Here is a 19,768-nt window from a genome sequence, read left to right as displayed (position 1 = left end):
TGGTGCTACATAGCCTTCCTGGCTTGGTGCCTTCTTTTGATAATTACTTACTTTCTGGTACTCTCCACAGTAGACCCCCATTCCCACCTTATGTCCTGCCTTTTCCATGGCATTTTGTCCTGGTGGCTCATAAGTGAGGAAACTGATGGATGGAGCTGGAGCTGTTCACCCAAGTCAAACTATTACTTATTTTAATTTTTTCAAGCAGTCGTTTTTGTTTCATCTAGACTTTCTGATGAGTTTCCATAGTATTTAGGTTGACTGCTGATCCCCATGCTCCCCTCACCTTGAAGGAAGTGCCAGATTCTGGTTCTGGCAGGTCAATGGGAGTCTTGAGTAGCTTGGGGAGCTACGTAGTGCGCTACCAGAATGGGGCCAATTCATTGTATTAAACGCGTGATTTTTCATGTGTATGAGATCCTATCAACTTCGTCAGCTGTGATATTGAATCCAAGTTCTTATAAAGAATGCAAATAACGGCATCACACAAAACCAATTTGGTTTCTTTGGATATTTTTATTATGGAATAAAAACATATCTGAATCACCATGTAGGATCTAATGGAATGGTACTTAATCCTAGGTAAGTGTCTTCTATCAAGAAATATTGTAGGTTATTTAGTTTACATAGTTGATGGATTAACACTTATATTAACATGTTAACTCCCCAGACGGCAGTAAAGGCTATGACTGCCCCATTTGCAGGGAAGGGTTCCTCTCTGTGGCCAGTCTGAAGGCTCATGTATCTACGCATTGTGTAAACGGAGAGTATGAATGTCCTACATGCAACAAGGTAAGCTAACATTGTTTTGCTTGTACAAGTGAATAGATGTTAAAGGCAGTGGTGTCTATGTTTAGCTGTCATTTCTCAGAATTTGATTCTTGTAAACTAATTACTTCTTGACACTTTATTTTTCACCATTTATTTTGTTTAGTTAATACTGTATCCTATTCATATGCCGAATACTCTGCACACTGTGCATCTTTGGCATCTATCCAATTATATTTTTCATCTCAATTTTCTCTATAAAAAAATGCACATTTTTTATTTCTGGAAATGCTCTATTAGTAGTTCCCAGGTGCTTACACACTGGTACCCTTAAGCCTAGGGATTGTGCCAGGTCTCTTGAGACCCATGCTCTTGCTGGGTAGGCAAGAGGTGCTTAGTGATCAGAGATCAACCCAAAATTAAAAAAAAACTGATCAAAAATCAAAGATGAAACAAACTATTATAATATCTGAAAGAAAGAATATAAAATGAGGTGAACCCTAGATGGAGTCACAGGTTACTCAGAGTCCCAGCCCGAGTGACTGCGACTCGGTCCTACCTTACTCATCTGGTACCGCACGTGTTGGCAGACCTCTTTTTTTGACCCATTAGATATTTGGTCTAAAAGATTATCAAAAGGATACCAAGCTGCTACATAGTGCCATCAAATTTGCAAGAGATTCAAAAGGCACTAAATACCACTATGGATACCAACACAGGAACAAAAGTGCATAAGGTGAGCGATATCAAAGGTATTGGATTCACCAACAATTCTATTGAGGGACAAACGACAACAAGGGACAGTCGGGAAGCAAGACACGAACATCCTAAAAATCATGACATCCAACAAGGAGATGTACGACCATAGAGGGACAATGCAGTTTAGACAAGGGGACGAAGGAAGGTCAAGGGAACAGGCATTCCCTTAAGAGCATGTAGTTTACCAGTATCAGAAGACCAATGATCCTGCTAATGGCCATGGATCGAGTAATGAATGATTAGGTAGAAATCAAAATATGGAATGCTTTTTTGGGAAATAGGATAAATGTGGATAGCCTCCTTAGTGGTAATGTCTGCATGCTCATTTAAGGAAATACCAATCTAGTTGTGAACCCAGCAAAACTTAACCTGTCGGCTAGAGATTAGAAACGGCCTACTACATTTCAACTACCACAGGATGTATAGGATTAAATGACTCCAAAGCCATGCGAACACTATGAGAGTCACAATAACAAAGGAGCACTGATGATGGAAAAGCAGTCGACAAATGGCAAACAAGATACAGTAGCATACAGCTCAGCAGTGAAGATGCTGGCCTTCGGAGATAGGCGGCAGATATACATTTTGTCTGGAAAGATAAGAGTAACCAACATCATCAGCAGACTTAGACCCATCTGTGTAGAGAGTAACAGAATGTGAGTGTGAAGAAAAATGTTCAAGGAAAAGGCATTTCTGAGCAATAGGAGGGGTAGAAGTCTTTACCATGTGACTTGCAAGACTTCACAAGCGGGACCCTCCAAAGAAATAAGGATGGAACGACATGAGGAGAGACATTGCTAACACAGACTGAAAGGGAAGCTTGTAAGAGACATCCGAACAGAAAAGGAAGGAGGTGAAAGGCAACACTCGCTGGAGGAGCATCCTCCAAACTCGTTCAAAAGCGAGAATGATGATGATGCAGTCCTCGCGAGGTAGCACAAAGGCAGTAATGATCTTGACAGTCCTGAAGCAATAAGACATCTGCTTCAGTGTACAAGCTCTGGATAGAGGCTGAATGAAAGGCACCAGAGCTGAGCTGCAACCCAGCATGGTACAGAGTAAACATTGGCCTAGTTAGATGATCTTGGCTTTACTTGGCTCTTTCATTCCATGTGGGTTCATTGCTTTGTTACAATTAAGTATTCTACCTGTTTCACAGTAGTGCTTTATCCCACTCGCTTGCTTCTTTGCAGTTTCTTATTTCACTCCAGCTTGGTGCAGAGGGTTCTCTTTCCTGATTTGTTGGCCTGCATTTTATTGCTTCACCCATCATAGATATCTTCTCAGAGGGTTTTGGGCTCCCCCTCAGTCTTCATCTTTTGAGTTGCATTCTTTCTAAGAAGTGCATTGGACTTGTTACCATTGCAAGGCCTGTTTTGGGGAGTTCATATAGTTAAAGTAGCTGTAAGCTTTTGTGCATGTGCTGTACCTGGTACCGACTCATGTGGGTGTTAGTGGATTGCAACTTGTCCTAGGGTTGGACATGTTGAGTGATTCTTCTCTGTAGCTTCATTCCCATTTCTTCGGTAGCTGATTTGTTGGGGTTAATTGTGCAGCTGCCCACAATGCCTATCTTGTGCCTGGCATATCTGTCCATTTGTTTCACTTTTCAGGCAGCCAGTTCTTGTTTCATCTGGGAGGTTAGTTTATTTTGCTGGTTGGGTTGGCTATTCTTGCCCTTAATTTTGGGGATCTTTGGATACTTCACCCTTGGGTATATGACATCACATTTTTGTTTTGGAATAGGCTGTCTTGCCCTTAGGAGGACTGCTTTCTTTGACACACACTGGGTGTTCTTGGCAGCTGATACCCTATTCCTCGTGGCAGCAGCTCTCAGCCTGCTGTAGAATTATAGAGAATAATACTCTATAATACTACTACTATTACTACTAATATGATACTAATACTATATAATACTGTACTACTGCTACTACTAATAATATGAATAATACATAGTATAATACTACAGCCTGCTATAGTGTTATACTATGTAGTAGTATTATAGAGAACGGAATGAGAGTGAGAGACAAGACCAATATTCAGAAATGACACCCTCTGGAATGGGACTAGCCCAAAACAGAATTCAACTCGTGGATGGGGCTCTCCTGGATGGAAACTAAGCAGCCCAGTAGAAATGAGTAGTATTAAATTTGGTACACAAATGTAGACAGCATTACAAGTAAAGGGGTAGAGCTGGAAGAATAGGTAGCAGAACTGCACTCACAGTTATGGAAATAAAACTGACGAACATAATAGAGGATGCAATATTCACAAGATAAGACCAGGTAATAAGGAAAGAAAGGATAAACAGGGAGGAGGAGGAGCAGCCTTTCTGATATAACAACACGAACTTTGTGGAGATGAGATTCTGGAAGTATTCAACCAGCAGAATTCCATACCCCCCTTCTATTTTTATTTCCCCCCTTCCCCCTCCCGGAGAGGGGGGAGCTGCGCAGACAATGGCGTGTCAACGTGTGACGTCATGATCCTTTGCTCGTTTCTTTTAGGGAAGTTCTATCTAATTGTTTGGCTTTTGGTAGCAATAATTTCACCAGAATAGGGGTTTGTTTTGGGTGCCTGACCCATTTGATGGCAGACATACAATGCTTCCAACCACACGGGGGTTTCTATAGGCCATTGCTCCCCATGCCTCTCTGAGTGGGGCCAGGTTCTGGCTCGTGGTCCCCAGTAGGCCCACAGAACTCCATACACATGACTGATGCCAAAGTCTGGCATTAGCATATCAGCGTAGTAAGCTCCGGGAAGCTGCAGGGCCCCAGTAAGAGCTAGATCTCTCATTCCCATAGTCACTGATAAGTAAGCAATGTATCAGCAGCATACTGAACCAATATGACTGGTGGATTTAAAATGTTACTCATGCTGTAATTAATTTCACATTTAATAAAAATAGTTCTGACTATACTGTAATCTCTTAAGATATTTACGAATGTTAACATCCAGTCATATTAATTTATCCAACAGGTATTTCCTACGTATAGTAAAATTCGCCGCCACATACGATCTTACCATGCCGTCATGCCACATACCTGTTCTGTTTGCAGTAAAGAGATGCCTTCGAGTGACAAGCTAAAGATTCACATGCTGAGGTAAGTACAGCTACAGCAAATTATTTGGCAGATAATTTGAACTTATATAATTAACTGACTTAATAAAAATATTTATATAATCATTGTTAAAGGATGTTTTGAATCTTCATAGAGATGTATTTTATGCATCAGAAAGTCATTCTCATAACTTTCCTCAATATAATGTTTATCATAATAAAGTTGTCTTTGCTCTCTTTTATAATGTTACTGATATTCAACACATTGCCTTTATAATGCATGTCTATAACATGGTCCCCCTTGGTTCTTCCCCCATGGTTCATGGGTCCAGTCGAGTCACTGCTAGCATGCCAGGCCTTCAGCAACTTTGAGCCCCAATTGAAATAAGTAATGATGTCAAGTGTGTGATTGTTCTGTTGTTCAAGGGTCAGGTTTATCTGTCAGAGGAAACCACTCATTATGATACCAAAGGTCCTGTAGATTGGACCTTTCATCTATATCTTTAGAAAAGTTTGGCCATGCCTTCTTTCATCTCTGTCCTGCTCATATTTTGTTGAAGTCCGCTTGGTCATTTGATATGTTCTTTCACATTTTGTTCTCTGCCAATCCAGACATTTCCCTGTCTTTAAGATGTTACACTGAAGAATGTGTTTGTTGGTCTAATTTGGAAACCAGGGTTGGTAAACTTCATGCCTTGTGGTGGTGGCTGGGTTTTTTGGTTAATGTGATAGGTTTGTGCATTTGCTGCTTTCACCTTCTTTCCTAGCTAGGAAGGAGTTCTCTGCTTTCTGGCTTGGCCCCATTCTCATTTGGGTCAGGTCTGTCCATCTATTCATCATACTTTGACTAGTGCATTTCATTGTTTCTTTCAGGATCTTGAGTATACTTCACATTACATTTGTTTAATCTTCAAACTCTGATCCCTTGTTTCAAAGCTCATATCTCCCAGTTGTTTTGCTAAGTGATCAAGCTGAACCAGACAAATGTATACTACTGTGTGTATTGTCTGTGGAAAAGTGTAACACTTGCAGCCTTCTCCTCAGCCATGTAATTTTCTGATACGTCAGCTCCGAGTTTCTGGAGGTTGAATTTAACAATTTGCGTTGTGCTATGTTCCTGATCTGCCACATCCCAGTTGCATGTGTGTAGCCTTGGATCAGCTGTCAAGTGTGCGATGCCTCTGATTAGCCTCGCCTCAGTTTCCCTCTGCATATTACCTACCTAATTTCACACCATTTATTGATGGCTCTGGGGAGCAACTGAGGATTTCTGAGCAGCACCTTTGTTGTTCCCTGTTGTGACCCTTTACTTTCCATCTTCTCTGCATTCTTTTGAATGGACTGGGTCTAAATTAGATTTTTTTATATACAGGTGAATACAGGAACAGACTACACCTGACTCCTGTTAGCAGGCTAAAAGCTTTCCCTTCCCATAGTTCATGGGAAGGGAAAGACACTAGTAGAAGACAACTAGTGGGCCACGCCCACTAGTTAGTGCCAGGTGAACTAGAGGGATCAGTTAGGATTGGGGCCTAGTCAATCCTCCCAGCCAGGACTCAAACTCGGACCAAATCACCGACCTGATTGTGCTATTGCGGTCACCTGGTGCCAGTCTGTGTAGGAATTAGTTACTAATTATTTAGTTTGAGAGTGGTTAGATGTGTTCTTTGGTATCATGGCACATTTTTTTCTAATTGAGTACACATGACTGGAGTGCTAATAGTAAGCTGGGTGAACCCATAGCTATGGTTTATAGGAACAACCAAGGTGCCACTCAGAAAAGTACATTATAATCCACTTAATACTGTATTTTTATCACTTTCAAAGAAAAAATATTATTGTGATCTGTGTGTTTAATTATTCTCTACTTTTCACTTTTACTTATGTACAGGTATTATACTGTTTTTACAGCCATTCAGATCGGCGTGACTTCCTTTGTCCAGATTGCGGAAAAAGGTTCAAACGGAAAGACAAGCTTCGTGAACATGCAAAGCGCATGCATTTAACTGACCGTGATGGCCGAACTATAAAACCAGGTGGTAAAGCACCGCCCAAGTTTATCCCTAAGGTGCAGTAAAAGCAATTGTCACAAAATAACTAGCTATACTAGAATTTTCCTATCCAGAGGTTTAAATGTAAGATTTTTTAAGTTCTAGGAGAAAAGCATGGAACTCTTTGGATAAGTTAATTTTTCAGTGTTGTATCAGATGTGAGTCCTGGAGCAGTTTGCATATGTATAGTTAATATTTCTAAATTAAGAATTTAGTTCCTGTTTCAATATTAGTACTGTTTAATGTTTATTTTCTAGGAGAGCCTCTCATTAGCTCTCTGGACAAAGAGCTGGTTGAGCCAGGACTTGGATGACACCAGGCTCTTGAGACACACGCTTGCCTACTGAAAGCCAGGACAAGAATCTGGTCCTCTCTTAAAAGCAAGGAGAGCTTAGTTATCAGGGATAAACAAATAATTAAAAAAATGTGCCAGAAAGTATAAGTACTATAAAACAAGCAACTGCTTTAAGAGTATTAGGCACAGGAAGATGAGGCTAGTGATCATTGCTGTGGTGTAAAATTCTCTTGACTGTGATGTGTCTACCCACTGCTAGATGGAAGCCTAGGTCACCCAGGGCTCTAGCTAGCTTGCCCTCCCTCACTCATTCACTTTGTTATAGCATCAGGGGAAACTTCTAATGGCTCATTGTCCTTCAGCAAAGTGGTGTTAGCCGTCAGTGGGACATCAATTCTGATGGAGACGTTTTATCATTTCCTTTCTCTTCATGGTTGTGTTTTGGTCATCCATGTAGTATGCCTTAGCTTTGTATTTCACTCCTACTATGGGCCAGGTTTCCCCTTGGTTGTTTGCTACCCCACCAAAGATACAGGCTAAAATGAGTGATACAGAGGTACAGTAAAAATGAGGACCTTAAAATACAAGGTACATTGTGATGGGGTCCCAGGATTTGAAAGTGCTCTTAATCCATCCTATAATTTTTCTGATTGATGCAATATTTGCTTGGTTATGCTCAATAAACATTAGGTTGTCAGACATCGTCTTTCACAGATACTTTACATGCTGTTTACCTAGTATGGGTAGATTTTGATTGTGTTTTGTACCCTGTATTATGTTTAAGGTCCTCATTTTTACCGTACCTGGAATTTATCACTGTTAAACATCATGTTCGTTTCTGCTGCCCAGTTGAAAATTTTATTATTATCTGCTTGTAGTTTTTCAATGTCTTCAACATAGGTAATTTTCATGCTGATTTTTGTGTCATCTGCAAAGGATGATGTGAAGCTGTGACTTGTATTTGAGGCTATATCTGATATGAGAATAAGGAAAAGCAATGGTAAGGACTGTACCCTAAGGTACAGAGCTTTTAACTGTGCTTGGACTCAATTTTATATGGTTGACTCTTACTGTGTTCTGTTCGACAGAAAACTGAGTATCCAGCGTCCTACTTTACCAGTTATTCCCATTGACCTCATTTTGTGTGCTATCACTTCATGGTCACGTTTATAGAATGCCTTTGCAAAGTCCGTGTATATCACAACTGCATTCTGTTTTTTCTTCTAATGCCTCAGTGATTTTGTCAGTGTCTTCTACTCCCCAGGGGAGAACAACTACTCCCAGAACCCCATCCAGCAGGTATCCAGCAAGCTATGAAATGTTCAGGTTCCTCTGCAGATCAACTACTTATTAATCAACTTGCTTTTAGACTGCTTGCTAGACTTGTTCTCTGCTCTGAGGCCTGTTGGTAATCGCAGTAGCTAGCTGGGTGCTAACATATTGCAGTTGTCTTGCCCTTCTTTTCTGTGTTTTAAGCTTTTGCCAAGAATGTGCATAAGTGATTGCTCTTGTTTGTGGCTTCTGCCTGATATTTATAGTCATGGTATAATGTTTATTCAGCCAAGACACTTACCTTGCTCCTGGCATGCAGGTCAAGTGTTTTTGAAAGCTGCTGATCATTCCTTTTGCCTCCATCACTCAGCATGTTGGGTGCAGAACTCCTTCCACCCTCATGTTTTGTTATTTGTCAGCATAAAGTTTGTCAGATCACGCTTTGGGCAGCTTCTGTCCTGGGTGGGGCTATTATGCATGACTTTGCTTTGCTATACCAGCTTTTTATGGGCCTTTTCGGCAGCACATGGTACTGATACAGATTCCCCATTGTTCGGTAGGAATTTTTGGTATTTTATCTTGCTTGATACCTGCTTGATGGGGTTCTGGGAGTTCTTTTACTCCCCAAGCCTGGTTCGAGGCCAGGCTTGACTTGAGAGCTTGGTCCATCAGGCTGTTGCTTGGAGTGGCCCGCTTGCCCACAGCCCAGTTGGTCCAGCATTTTTTTTTTTTAGAAAACAATCTAGTTTTCTCTTGAAGATGTCCACGGTTGTTCCGGCAATATTTCTTATCGTTGCTGGGAGGCTGTTGAACAACCGCGGACCTCTGATGTTTTATACAGTGTTCTCTGATTGTACCTATGGCACCTCTCCTCTTCACTGGTTCTATTCTGCATTTTCTTCCATATCGTTCACTCCAGTACGTTGTTATTTTAACGTGTAGATTTGAGACCTGGCCCTCCAGTACTTTCCATGTGTATATTATTTGGTATCTCTCTCGTCTCCTTTCTAGTGAGTACATTTGGAGAGCTTGGAAGCAGATCATCAACCTGACTACTATGCCACTTCACTGTGTGGTATACCCGGGTCCAGGTTCATGGCCTCGATACTTCCCTCTAGCACGGATTTTTAAAGTCTTAACCAGAGTTTTGCTTTATGGGACCCATTCGAACTGGGAGTCTGAACCAGATCCTGACCCTTTTTGTGAAAGAATTGCGAGAAATGCAAGATGGGGAGAGCCTGGCTACCCTGTTGACATGCGAGTGCTTACATCTGAAGGTAGTCGAGCCTCTAGGTAGCAGAGCAGCCCTTTGTGGTTTCTTTATTCTTGAGTAGTGCTTAGGTTATGTAGTGATTTAGGTCTGAGGTCAGGTACTTGAACGAGTTAGGTTATTCAGTAATGTGTATGATTACTTGATTTTGTGTGTTAAGAGTATTTAGCCTCCATTGTTAGCACGACTTAGGGAGCACCTTGAAGAGTAGAACTTTGATCCCCAAGGCTAGGAAAAGTTGAGTGTAGATAAATGGACCTTCTGGGAGTCATTTCAGTTTTGGATATTCTTTTACAATCTTCCCCTTGACCCAGAATGTTCCAACTGGTACATTTGAAAAGATCCCTGAACTGTGCTGGGGCAGAATGTTGACCTGCCCCTGGCAGGAGCAGGATGTTTCCAAAGGTAGCATCCAGGTTGTTAAAAGTTACAAGTTATGTATAGTCCTAAGTTATGAATTTAATGAAATTATATTTTTTAAATAATTTCATATACATATCTACAAATTTCTAGAACAATAATTGTTTGATTGCAGTGCTATATTTTCACTGAAGAACACAGTTAATATACGTTTCTTTTCATTTTAGGTTGATCCAGCAGACTATAAACAATTTGTGTATAGGTGCAACACGTGCCTGCTTGGTTTTAAAAGGCGAGGGATGCTTGTGAACCACTTAGCTAAACGGCATCCAAGTGTGGACCTAACAACTATACCTGAACTAAACCAACCTATACTCAAAGCTACGAGATGTTATTACTGCCAGTATTGTGAAAAAGTAAGTTTTTTTAATTAAATAGTTTGAACTACAGTTAAATTATCTCATTTAAACTATATTGTAGAGGTGAAATATGTTAAAAATGTATGTTTTAATATACAAAATAATGAAAACCAATTTTATCTGATTTTTTTAGATGTATCGTAGCAGCAGCAAGCGGAAATTGCACATCCTTAGGTATCACCCTGGAGCAGAACTCCCACCACCATCCACTACCCACAATAAGGGTGAAAGTGGAGTGGGTCCTCCTTTTTCCCAAACAGTTGGTGCCACTAGTACATATCCTCATCCTTGTAGATGGTGCTTCCGTCAGTATGCCTCAAGGGCACGACTTCTGCGCCATCAGCGTCACCAACATCCAGAGCTTTGTGCCAATAGTCCATCCCACAAGGATTATGCATCTGATCTTCCTGAGTCAGTGGTGACTGATGTTGATCCACTGCTAGAGACTTCTCCTGACTTGTCTGGAGAACCTGGTACTTCTGGAGTCGAGGGCACAGAAGATGATTTGCTGACTCAAGCAATGGGAGAGATTACACCACTGGCAAGTGGAAAACAGTATGTACGTTTAGTGGCCACTGGGACCGAGGGTCAGCAGGTTGTAGTGGGAACAACACAGGCAGCTCGTCCTTTATTGGTAAGCAGTGATGGGGGTCAACAGGTAGGAACTTTAGCATTAGTAACTGCTGTCAGCCCTGATACAGTTACCCTTTCTCTTCCAACAGGACAGTTTATATCATTGATTCCAGGACTGTCTGTAACAGGTACAGCTTCAACAGTAACTTCAACTTCCAGATCAATTGCAAATGGTGGATCAGTTAACATCCACACTGTTGATGCTCAGGAAGGAGTAGGATCAAGTGGGGGGCTTCAAGCAGAAGGGGTGCCATGAGAAAGACCTCTGCACTAGGTTGTTGCTTAAATAACAATGAAACAGAAGCTGTTGTGAAGGTAGTGCTGGCAGCCTACCAGACACTATCACCCTCAAAATCTGACCATCAGTGCACTTACAAGATAAAACCTGTCTTTACTATAGTGTATCATTCCATTAATACTATATCACAACACCAGTCCTTGCCTTCACACATCTTACATAAGGCTAAAACAAGAATACTCAAACTGCATGTATAGTATAATGACAAATTAGCTTAATACGGTGTCCATAATGTGAACCCATTGTTGTCTTTAAATAAAACAAAATCTATTAAATATTTATTACTCAGAATTACTGGAACCTACTTAATTTAAAAGCATCATTTTTTCCCTTTCAGTCTAGTCAAGTTTAATTTGAATTACCTTTAAACTTCATATTATTGATAATTTACTATCATTGTTTTACAATTTTGCTATTAGGCAGAAATACTCTAGCACTGAATATAATGAAATGCCGTATTCTGGTGGGCCTTTGGTAGTCATACCTTTGGGAGATGCACAACCCTCTGAAACCCATTTTTTGCCTACCAAGAGCCAGGACTAAAATCTGGTTCTCTGAGGTGTGGGAAGCTTTGGAATCAGAGATCAACCCAAGAGAGAAAAACAAAGCATGAGAGCAATACTGAACTGCTTGAGAAAGTTACCGTAGTTGTTGCCTTTTTACCCACAGGTAACAAGGCAAACCATCATCTCTGTGGTTTAACTGCCCAAACTATGACGTGCCCAACAAGCACCAGATGGTGTGATGGCAGGAAGGAAATACCAGGCACAAGAGCCTCGGACTAGTACCCTAGTGGCTAACTCCCTGCAAATCCAGGGGCCTCTTTTACAAAACCATGAAATGGCCCGATTGCTGCAGTGAAAATTAGAAAACGGAGGCAAAATGGAGCTCTAACCAGCTGGAAGTAGAAGGTGCAGAGAGCACTCGAGGCTACCACATCTGCATTAAGGAGGCAAAGGCATGCAGTCTTCGGCGGTCCACTGGTAACACACTCGCACTGCGCTTCAGTTCGTATCCTGGCTGGGGAGGATTGACTAGACACCATCCTTAACTATACACCTCTGTTCACCCAAGAGGGAATGGGTATCTGGTTGTTAAATGATTGATGGGTCATATTCTAGGGAACTAATGGGTAAGGCTTGCCATGAGCTATAGGATGGGAAAGCTCTTGGCTGCTAACAGGAGTCAGCAGCCATCTGTTCCTGTGCCCACTTGTGTAATGTGCAACAAATTGTAGATGCCTATCACTATGTATTGGGCTATGAAGACAGTGGGGCCAAAGCCACCACTGCATAGGATGTCAAATGGGATACACATACCTGAGCCCTTCAGAAGCCCATCAGGGCAGAAAAAGGGCAGCCCATCAACTACAGTTGGATAGACTTTGAGGTGTAACCACAGTTAACGATGGAAACAAGGCAGGCATGATATGCACAAAGGAAGCATATTTGTTGAATAAATCCTTAGTCCCCAACCATAAACACTCAGCAGGCAGAGGGGGGCAAATGCTGCCATGGACAGGACTATCACTAATGGAACCCAAGTGCACCCTTGGCAAACGCACAAGGCCCCATATGTACAAGAATAAGGTAAGACAATCGTATCGCGTATTAACACTTTCGCGCTCTCGGCGCTCAAAAAAAAACAATACCCCAGATGCTTTTGGCACTTCGCGCGCCTACGCGGTAAGACCGAAAAGTGTACACTCTTTTGACTGTCCTGACAATAATTGAAGGCGCACGTATTTAAATTTGGTATCACTGTGTTCGCAATGAAATTGTCTATAAGAGCACACCTATAAAATGCCGCCCAAGCATAAGGAGTATCAACACCAAATAAAAAACTATGCAGATCACTCGCCGAGAGCGCCAAACAGCAACAAAATGTTTCCACTCTCTTAATGGTTGCGAAGCCTACAGTTGTCCTACATCGCTAATTTTGGTATCATTGGAATCGCAATAAAATTCTCTACATGGACATATGCATATGAATGTTTAATATAGGTAATTGCCCACCCGCAAGAGTGTGTGAAGTGGAGAGTAGTTAGCCGCGAGCGCACTGGCGAAAACACAGGGGGGAAATCATGCTTGGAAAGTTTATACGTTTCCTGACCCTACTTTTCTATGTACGTATTTCTTTTTTATACCAATGTGTTCGCAATAAAATTTTCTATAAGATGAACTGTATAACATTTGTACAAAGCATGTGTAAGAGAAGCGCCAAATATAGAATCACGTCGCTCAGTATGCGTTCGCGGCAGAAACGAACGCATTGTTTTCGTTCGTTTGATGTTTGTCATGTTTATACTTGTTGAAACATTTTATAATTTGTATGACAGTGATCGCAGTAAAATTCCCTACACAGACATATACATAACACATACAAATATTTCCCACGTGTTGGATATATCAACGGCTAAAGGGAACCCACTGCCACACGCATGCCACACCCCCAAACATACTTTGTGTATTTTTTTTTTTACTCATAGAAGTTTGATATAATATTCATTCTGGTACCAAAACATTCGCAAATAAATTCCCTACAAAACAAAAGTATCCCCATCCATTTCGGTTAAAAAATGGAATTTATAGAAATATTTTTTCGATGGACGAGAAAACTCGGCAGTTATGCGGAATCGTAAGAGAAAACGGCGACGAGTTATCTCTAATCTAAAGCGCGAAAGTGTTAAATGCACGGCTAACTACTACACTTCGTCATCAGGCTATGCAATAGAAAACGATTCCTATGTACTACCTGTAGTGAGGCAACTCTAGAAGAGTGTTGTTGTTGGAGAAGAAACCCAAACCCCTCTCAGAGCAGGCATCTTTGGTGGAGCAGGGAAATGTAAACTACCAAAAAGGGGAACCCCAGTTCATGATTGGAGCACACTTTGAAGTTTGGGCATAAGTAGTATGACTGACATCAAATTTAATTGTGATGAGAACTACTGTACTGTACTAATATTCCATGAGTAACAAACACCACTTAGCTTGAGCATATAGCAGAGGATGGGCCCTGTCAGTTGTCACGAGACGGTGACCCGGTGAATGAGCGAGAGGGAGTAGGTTGGCTGGAACTGCAGGTGACCTGGGCTGCCCCTGGTGGCAGCTACTTAATTTTATTCTAGTAAAAAAAAAAAAAAAAAAAAAAAAAATTCTACACAGGCTTTGTTTTTTTTTGTGTTGATTACTCTGATTCCCAAGCGCGCTCTGCTTCAGTGTCAGATTTTTGTTCTGGCTTCCACTAGGAAAGAGTTGACCTCATAGGCCTGGTGAATCTGTCAAGCTTGGCTAAACCCGCACTCAAGTCAAGGAGCTACTAAGGTAACCCCTCTCGGAAAGCAAAGTAAATTGTATTTTGTTATGCTACTTTGGATTAAAAAGAACATGAACACTCCTAGGTACACATGTAAGCACCAACAAATTTTTTTTCTAAAGGTTGGTGGAAAAATCTGGGATTGAATAGAAACTTTATCCAATGTGATTTCCAGAAGGAAAGTACCTGTATATTGCAGTACTGCACATTAACACCATAATTTATTTATGAAATGTTGAACAAACTAACATCTGTATATATATTTTTTTTCATGAACTAGTCAAAGGTACTGTATGTAATTGATTGTTGCATGTATATTTCTGTTGGTTGAATGGTACAAGAGTTAAATGTAAAGTTTATAATAAATCTGTACAGGAGGGTAAAATGGTATAATTTTTTAAATAAAAACTAAAGTTATTTGTTTGTTTTATTAACTTTTATAATCTCCTTGCCTATATTTACAGCACATGTGTACATATCTAGAGAGCTGATTCAGAGTATGGAATGAAAAAATGATTGAAAGATGTAGAACATTACAAGATTGAAAAGAGTGCAGTATTATGGTTTTGGCATGCTGAATGACTTACAATATAGGCTTTTGCAGCCTTTAAGGTAGAAAAAGTGATGTGATTACCAATTTCCAGCTATTTTTTTTTACTTAAAGTTGACAAGTGTCTTTTGGCCACTTGTACTACATGTCTGTCTCGACCAGCTTCAATTTGCTCGGTTTCACTCTAGTTCTGGCTCCTCTGTTTCAGGTTGTGGATCCACCGACTCCAACCCATCCTTTTCTATACTGGATACACACTATTCATTGACTGCCCCAGCATTTACGAGATCACACTTTACATGCACATCCCCAAAGTGTGTGTGCATCAAATTTATCTTCTTGTTTCACCCATGTATTGCAATAGCACTTAATTACTAGCTGCACATTAAGTTCTATTTGAGGAATGTTCCTTTACATTTTTTGTCAGAAACAAAACAAGTGCCAGCTGCTTTCCTGCCCAGCCACGATCACTTTTACCACACTACATTACTTTAACACAAATAATGATGCATCAAATGAAAATGCAGTAAAAATGCTCCAGTTGGCACAAAGCTGCCTGAAGAGGATGACCTAAACACACAGCTGATGCATGGACCAATTGAGGCCAAACCAGCCAGTTGTGAGGTAGGCTAACACACGAGCCCCTAGCAGGTGCAGCCGGGTGACAATCACCCATATCAACCTGGTAAACACACAGATCCAGATTCAAACCAAAAGGAGGAACCTTGAAGCAGTAAACCTGATGCCCCACCACAAAACCTAACCAGCACCTGAAACTGGTATTAATAGGGATGTGTCAGTACATGTCCATGAGGTTCATGGACATCATCCAAGCTCCAGTCTGTAAAACCAGATGCACTTGGGCCAAGATGGTCGTGTGGAAGGTTGGACACGGTATAAAGTTGTTTAAACCTAAAAGATCAGAGGTGTACAGTAGGTCTCCCATGTCCCTCTTCAACACAGGGAACACCCAATGAAAGGCCAAAGTCAATTTGACCATGCCCGAGGCAATCCAACCCGTAATGACCAGATGCAGAGGCAGGAAGAATACCCGATCCAAAAACCCCAACCTCGAGAAAGGAAGAGGGACCGACCAAATTCACTGCAGGTTGTGGGAAATGACCTGAAAGGGCCTTAAATTATGGGACCAGTAGCTGGCAAAACAAGCCAGATGGCACCCCACCCCCCATGATGGCATCAAAGTGGCAAACTGCAGAAAAGGAACTTGCAACAAAAACCATAATGGCCTGGAAATCTGGCTCCCGAGGATCTACATTGACCAACAACAGGCAAGGCCCCCAACCCTACCAGACTGCCACCAAGTGAGGGAAGACCCCCAAGAAAGCAACAAATGATCATAAGGGGAACCGTCCCTTAGACGGTTCCAGGAGAAGGCCACTACAGAGCTGAATCATACAAATGGGTCAATACTGACTCATCACACGATGCAGGCTGAGTAAAATGCCATCACCGCCTCCCGAAGAAGAGGGGTGAGCATTCTGAGCAAGGCCGCCAAGGCAGGAACTGCAGACTTCAAGGCCTCCAACCTTGGAACAGTTCCAAGTGAAGTCACATACATCCTCACAGAGCTGCCTAGAGACTAGCCCCTCTTAGGATCCAAACCTGCAAAACTGCCACCAAGTGCAAATGCACCTTATGGTTGTCCACAGTACGAGCTTCAGCCAGTACAGGCAGCTGCACATGGAGCTGTCACTTGCTTACATCCATACGAAATGCCAGAGTAAATATAGTCTCTTGAGTGGACAAAGTACTGCTGCTCAAGAACACTTGAATGATGAAACACCTCTTGCCAATCAAGCATGGAAGTTTGACAGAATCCTTGCCAAACCCTTAAGGAAAAGAAAGGGATGTCAGCCAACGAGGAAGAATCCAGAATCTCACATTGGAACCAATAAACTAAGATGGACCCATACTCAAAAGTGGCTGGATTCATGAACAGAAAGAAGCCCGAATTCCACAGTAGGTACAAAACCAAATTTGTGAGAGCCACCAAAGGGAAAATGCAGGAAGACAGAAACCTCGAAATAGGATTCCGAGGGACCAAATGGGACTTTGAACTGAACCTGAGGGGAAGCAGCTGAACAGTCATACTCATACATAGAAGGAGGATATAAAAAGTCATACTCCTCAAGCAAAGGACCCTCTGGACAGTAAATCCAGTTCCTAGAAGGATTGAAGTCCTTCAATCTGAGGAATTCATTCCTCGGACTTCACCTCAGCCCCAGAAGCCTAACACAAAGGTGCGGGGTAGTTTCAGTCCCTTGTCCAACACTTTGGACAGAAAAGTGTCCTCCAAAGATGATGACTCGGAGCAGGGGATCAGGTGGCAGTTGTGAAGATTTACACGAAACCCTGACGGAACCAGAAGGCTTGACTGCCTTTACCACTGAATGTAGAGGGGAGATACTCCTGGAAAAGGCTGAACTCTAGAGCATCCAACCTATTACAATGATGCTAATTTCTAACACTAGCAAACCTAGCTTTTAAAGCAGTGGGTGCTTGAAAAGCTTCTGCATTAGAAGCTAAATCAATGTGGAGGCCCAGAGGGAATAAACCACACAAGAATCAGGGTCATAGGTCTTACTGACCCAACAGATAGCATGGCAGAGGTAAAAAGAATGACCATCATCTGGTAACAAAGACAATGAGCACTCTTTAGACTTGCACATGGTGAATGCAGACTTGATGAGTCAAACCAACCACAACAAAGACCTGTAAAGGGGATTACTAAGCCCTAAAAGCAGCTTCCCAAGCAGGACACACAAGCTAGGCCACTCACCTAGAGACATGCCAAGTGCAGTTAGACCAACCAGGATATGACTGGTACCCCATGGCATATCGTATAAACAAACATGCAAGCTCCAACACGCCTTGGTACAACCAACAGAATGACTCCAGCCTAGGGCCCAAACAGATGAGTCAAAGACACTTCAATAGTCCTCAGTAAGGCTCTTCACCCCCCCCCCCCCCAGTGGCCTGGCCTCTAGGGGACAAACTCCCGAACACACCAAATAAGATACTGTACCTCTTAGTGCAGGGGCTGTGCTAGGCACCCTGGGAAGGAACCCAGAGTGCATGCAGCCCAAAGCACAACCAAGCCAAGCCCACAAAACATGCTGGATAGAAAAGACAAGTGAAGCAAATAACAAAAGTACATAATAGAGTACAAAGCAAATAGCTCCCATAGTTACAAGTCCAAGGACAGCCAGCATTTAGCTTGAAGCAGAGGGGCTTGCCACATCATCTGAAAGACCTGGAACATCTGTCCAGCTGGATATCAGTGAATGAACCAAGAAAGAAGTGCAGAAGCTGTGCTGCCTAATTTGTAATGTTTTTCATGCTCTGTTGAGTTGTTTGGATACTTTAAGGCTTAAGTCTTTATTATCATCCCTCCAGTTGTCTGTTAAGCTTCACTGATTTTCTAGATGCTTTCCAGGTGTGGTGATGAATTGCCATTCATTCTACACCTCTGAGGGGGCCAGGTTTTGACTTTGATCCCTGGTCGGCCAAACTGAACTCCCACCTTTAATGTGATACATTTGCATGGATCAATCTGAGCAAAACAGTGTCAGGGAGTGACCAAGCTCCTCCTGCATACAACAGAAATACGTTCACCACAGGAAAAGTAAAATTATTACATAATTTCATTTTTTATTAATATTTACTACTAGAGGGAAGATAATAATAAAAACTATATAACAAAATAAAATATACAGGGTATAGATAGTTATTTGGCCTAGTTTGGCTGGACTATCAAGACTGCTCAATAGAGCAGACACTACTTTCTGGTTCACCAAGACATTGTCTGTTAGCAACACTTTCTGGTCCACTGTAATCTTTTCAAACAAGGTTGTACTGTACACTAAATGATATATACTTATATAGTTAATATACCTCCTGATACAAGATGAAGTACTGTACATTATTTCTACAACTAATGGCTATAGCATTATCTGAAATAAATTTCATGTGCTATTAGGACAATCATTACTCCATTTTCCACTTGCACTGAGTCAGGATAATAGGATAATGCAAAATTTATTAATTTTGGATCTATCTACCTATAATATATTATAATATGTCCTAAGTATTCCACTGTCTATTGAAAAATAGTGAACCTACATTTGCAAGTGCCTTTGGTTTCATTTCTGTACACCTACATTGCCTTACTTTCATCAATTACCTTTATTAAAACTAACTCTTAGGCATTTATCTTCTCACTTTATAATTCTTTATGCGCCAACCAATATAAACTCATAAACCATCTCGTATAAACTCCATTTCATCTGAATTCCAATACAGAAAATAAAAAAATATAGTAAGCAAGAACCTGCTAATGAATATCTAAACAAAACTTGCACATTAAATGCAATACAACTTTCTCATCTGGTGAGGCCCACAGTAGCTGGTGCAGCCATGGGATCAGAGATCAACCTAAAACAAAGGAAAATATAGAACAAATTCCAAGCACAACAAAACAAGCCACTAAGAAACTTAAGTATGCCTAGGTAACAACGCAAGTGATCAGTGCCAGTGTGAAAGCACCTGACCACGTTTCGGTCCGTCCTGGACCATTCTCAAGTCGATCGACTTGACAATGGTCCCAGGTAGCAGTGCTATCCCATCTGGGGTCTCAAGTCAGCCCACCCCCTCACTCATGAGGCACCTAAACTGAACCCCTTCACCCCATGGG

At 41.5% G+C, this 19,768-nt stretch overlaps 1 protein-coding gene across 3 annotated transcripts in view; it reads left to right on the top strand.

Moving 5' to 3' along the window:
• The window catches only part of LOC123755358 (uncharacterized), a 54,069-nt gene extending 39,148 nt beyond the window's left edge, over positions 1–14,921 (top strand). For 2 of the 3 annotated variants that reach the window (XM_069305508.1, XM_069305507.1), the window contains exons 19-23: positions 671–792; positions 4,510–4,634; positions 6,503–6,659; positions 10,067–10,255; positions 10,392–14,921. In XM_069305508.1, the coding sequence (XP_069161609.1) occupies positions 671–792; positions 4,510–4,634; positions 6,503–6,659; positions 10,067–10,255; positions 10,392–11,147 (1,349 nt within the window). In that variant the 3' untranslated portion in view covers positions 11,148–14,921. Of the gene's footprint in view, positions 1–670; positions 793–4,509; positions 4,635–6,482; positions 6,660–10,066; positions 10,256–10,391 lie in introns of those variants that run through there. The other variant, XR_011222954.1, reaches the window with a different exon arrangement.
• Positions 14,922–19,768: the final 4,847 nt, after the last annotated feature.

Source organism: Procambarus clarkii, chromosome 55 (assembly GCF_040958095.1).
Source record: "Procambarus clarkii isolate CNS0578487 chromosome 55, FALCON_Pclarkii_2.0, whole genome shotgun sequence".
Classification (NCBI taxonomy): Eukaryota; Metazoa; Arthropoda; class Malacostraca; order Decapoda; family Cambaridae; genus Procambarus; species Procambarus clarkii.
Note: the sequence above shows the minus strand (reverse complement) of the source record. Positions and strands in the feature narration are given on the sequence as shown.